Genomic DNA, 2180 nt, shown 5'->3' on the forward strand with positions numbered 1-2180 from the left:
TGGTACACGGATGGGAGCAGTTTCCTTGCAGAAGGTAAACGCCGGGCGGGGGCAGCAGTCACCTCGGACAACAAAGTAATATGGGCAGAGCCCTTACCAGAAGGGACATCTGCACAAAAAGCTGAGCTGGTGGCCCTGACACAGGCCCTGCGATTGGCGGAAGGCAAAAAGCTAAACGTGTATACGGACAGCCGATACGCCTTCGCCACTGTGCATATCCATGGAGAGATTTACAAAAGAAGAGGACTTCTTACTTCAGAGGGAAAAGAAATAAAAAACAAAGCTGAGATCATAGCACTACTAGAGGCTTTGTTCTTACCAAAAGAACTCAGCATTATGCATTGCCCAGGCCACCAGAAAGGAAACCACCCCGAGGCAAGAGGAAATCGCCTAGCTGACCAGACGGCCAGGGACATTGCCTCCAAGAGCCAAATACTAACCGCGCAAATTGACACTGAACGCAAAAGGCAGGAGGCCACCAGAGACTACACTCCAGAGGACAGAAAATTACTTGAGAAAATTGGAGCTTTCAACAACCCAGAAACAGGATACTGGGAGTACCAAGGGAAAACCGTCCTGCCTCAGCGATCGGTGGAGGGACTCCTAGATGAACTTCATAGGTGGACCCACTTGGGAGTAACCAAAATGAAAAAACTAATCGAGCGAGAAGAAGCTATTCATTATCTCCCAAACAAAGACGCCATCCTGCAAAATGTTGTTAAGAACTGTAAAGCCTGTGCCCAGGTGAACTGGGGCAAAAATAAAGCCCAGGGAGGAGTGAGGCAAAGAGGTCACAGGCCTGGGGTCCATTGGGAAGTCGATTTTACTGAAGTTAAGCCAGGAATATATGGATACAAGTATCTGCTAGTTTTCATTGACACCTTCTCTGGATGGCCAGAGGCATACCCGACGAAGACAGAAACTGCTAAGATGGTGTCTAAGAAGCTATTGGAAGACATTTTTCCTCGATTCGGGATGCCTCAGGTAATAGGGTCAGATAACGGGCCGGCCTTCATCTCCCAGGTAAGTCAGACAGTGGCCAGGTTACTGGGGATCGAATGGAAATTACATTGTGCTTACAGACCCCAGAGCTCAGGCCAGGTAGAACGAATGAATAGAACTATTAAGGAGGCTTTAACTAAATTTTCGTTGGCAACTGGCACTAAGGACTGGGTGACCCTCCTCCCCCTAGCCCTATATCGGGCCAGGAATACTCCTGGGCCCAGTGGATTAACCCCCTTTGAAATTCTGTACGGGACCCCTCCCCCGGCTGTCTCTTTTCTTGATCCAGACATCTCTAACTTTGTTAGCACCCCTTCCCTGCAGACGCACCTGCGAGCGTTGCAGCTGGCACACGAAGAAATCTGGAAGCCCCTGGCAGCAGCCTACCAAGATGCTGTTAACACCCCTATTGCCCCCCATCCCTTCCAACCAGGTGACACCGTCTGGGTCCGGAGACATCAGGCTCGAAGCTTAGAGCCTCGCTGGAAAGGACCGTGCACAGTCCTCCTCACCACCCCTACAGCCCTTAAAGTGGACGGGATCGCAGCCTGGATCCACGCCTCATACGTCAAAGCGGCAGAACCTGCGCACCAGGAGGAGTCCCAAACAGGAGAGCCGCAAGAGAGATGGCGACTGACACGAACATCAAACCCTTTAAAGATAAGACTGGTCAAAAATTAATAACCAGAGTTCTGACCCTTATACTTTTAGTCAAAAACATAAGAGGTGGCCTTCAACCATTTAATGCTACCAGATTTATGCTAACCTGGTATGGTCCCCCTTGTGAATGTAGAGGTGGCCATTGGGAAGACCCCCCTGGTACATATTTCCGGTCTGTAGATTGTGGAGACAGGATTGCATATCTTGGTATTCATGGTACACCTACTCAGCATCACCAACAGAGCTGGAAATGTGTGTCTAAGCCTAAACCTATCTTACCACCAGCTAATGGTGAGTGCCCCTCTGATTGTAATTTCGTCGAAGCTATGCACTCATCCTGTTATGCTTCTTTTACTGAATGTCGGTTCAATAACATCCTGTATTTTTATTCTACGGCCATTTCCTATAAAAAGGCCTCTGGGGGCTCAGATTGGAGTCTTAACACTCAGGTAATAGGACCAGAAAGTTATAATTCAAAAACCCTTACTGCAGGCTGCTATGTAGAACCTGGGCAAAAG

General features: G+C 48.9%; 1 protein-coding gene across 1 annotated transcript; it reads left to right on the forward strand.

Moving 5' to 3' along the window:
* Positions 1-720: 720 nt before the first annotated feature.
* LOC115070373 lies at positions 721-1706 on the forward strand. The gene has a single exon (XM_029563499.1). The coding sequence runs from the start codon at positions 931-933 to the stop codon at positions 1681-1683; it is 753 nt and encodes a 250-aa protein (XP_029419359.1). The 5' UTR covers positions 721-930; the 3' UTR covers positions 1684-1706.
* Positions 1707-2180: the final 474 nt, after the last annotated feature.

The sequence above is a fragment of the Nannospalax galili genome, unplaced genomic scaffold (genome assembly GCF_000622305.1).
Source record: "Nannospalax galili isolate Female #2095 unplaced genomic scaffold, S.galili_v1.0 scaffold610, whole genome shotgun sequence".
Classification (NCBI taxonomy): Eukaryota; Metazoa; Chordata; class Mammalia; order Rodentia; family Spalacidae; genus Nannospalax; species Nannospalax galili.

Bases quoted from the DNA above. Each gene is read 5' to 3' on its own strand.
- LOC115070373 (XM_029563499.1), top strand. From the start codon at position 931: ATGGTGTCTAAGAAGCTATTGGAAGACATTTTTCCTCGATTCGGGATG.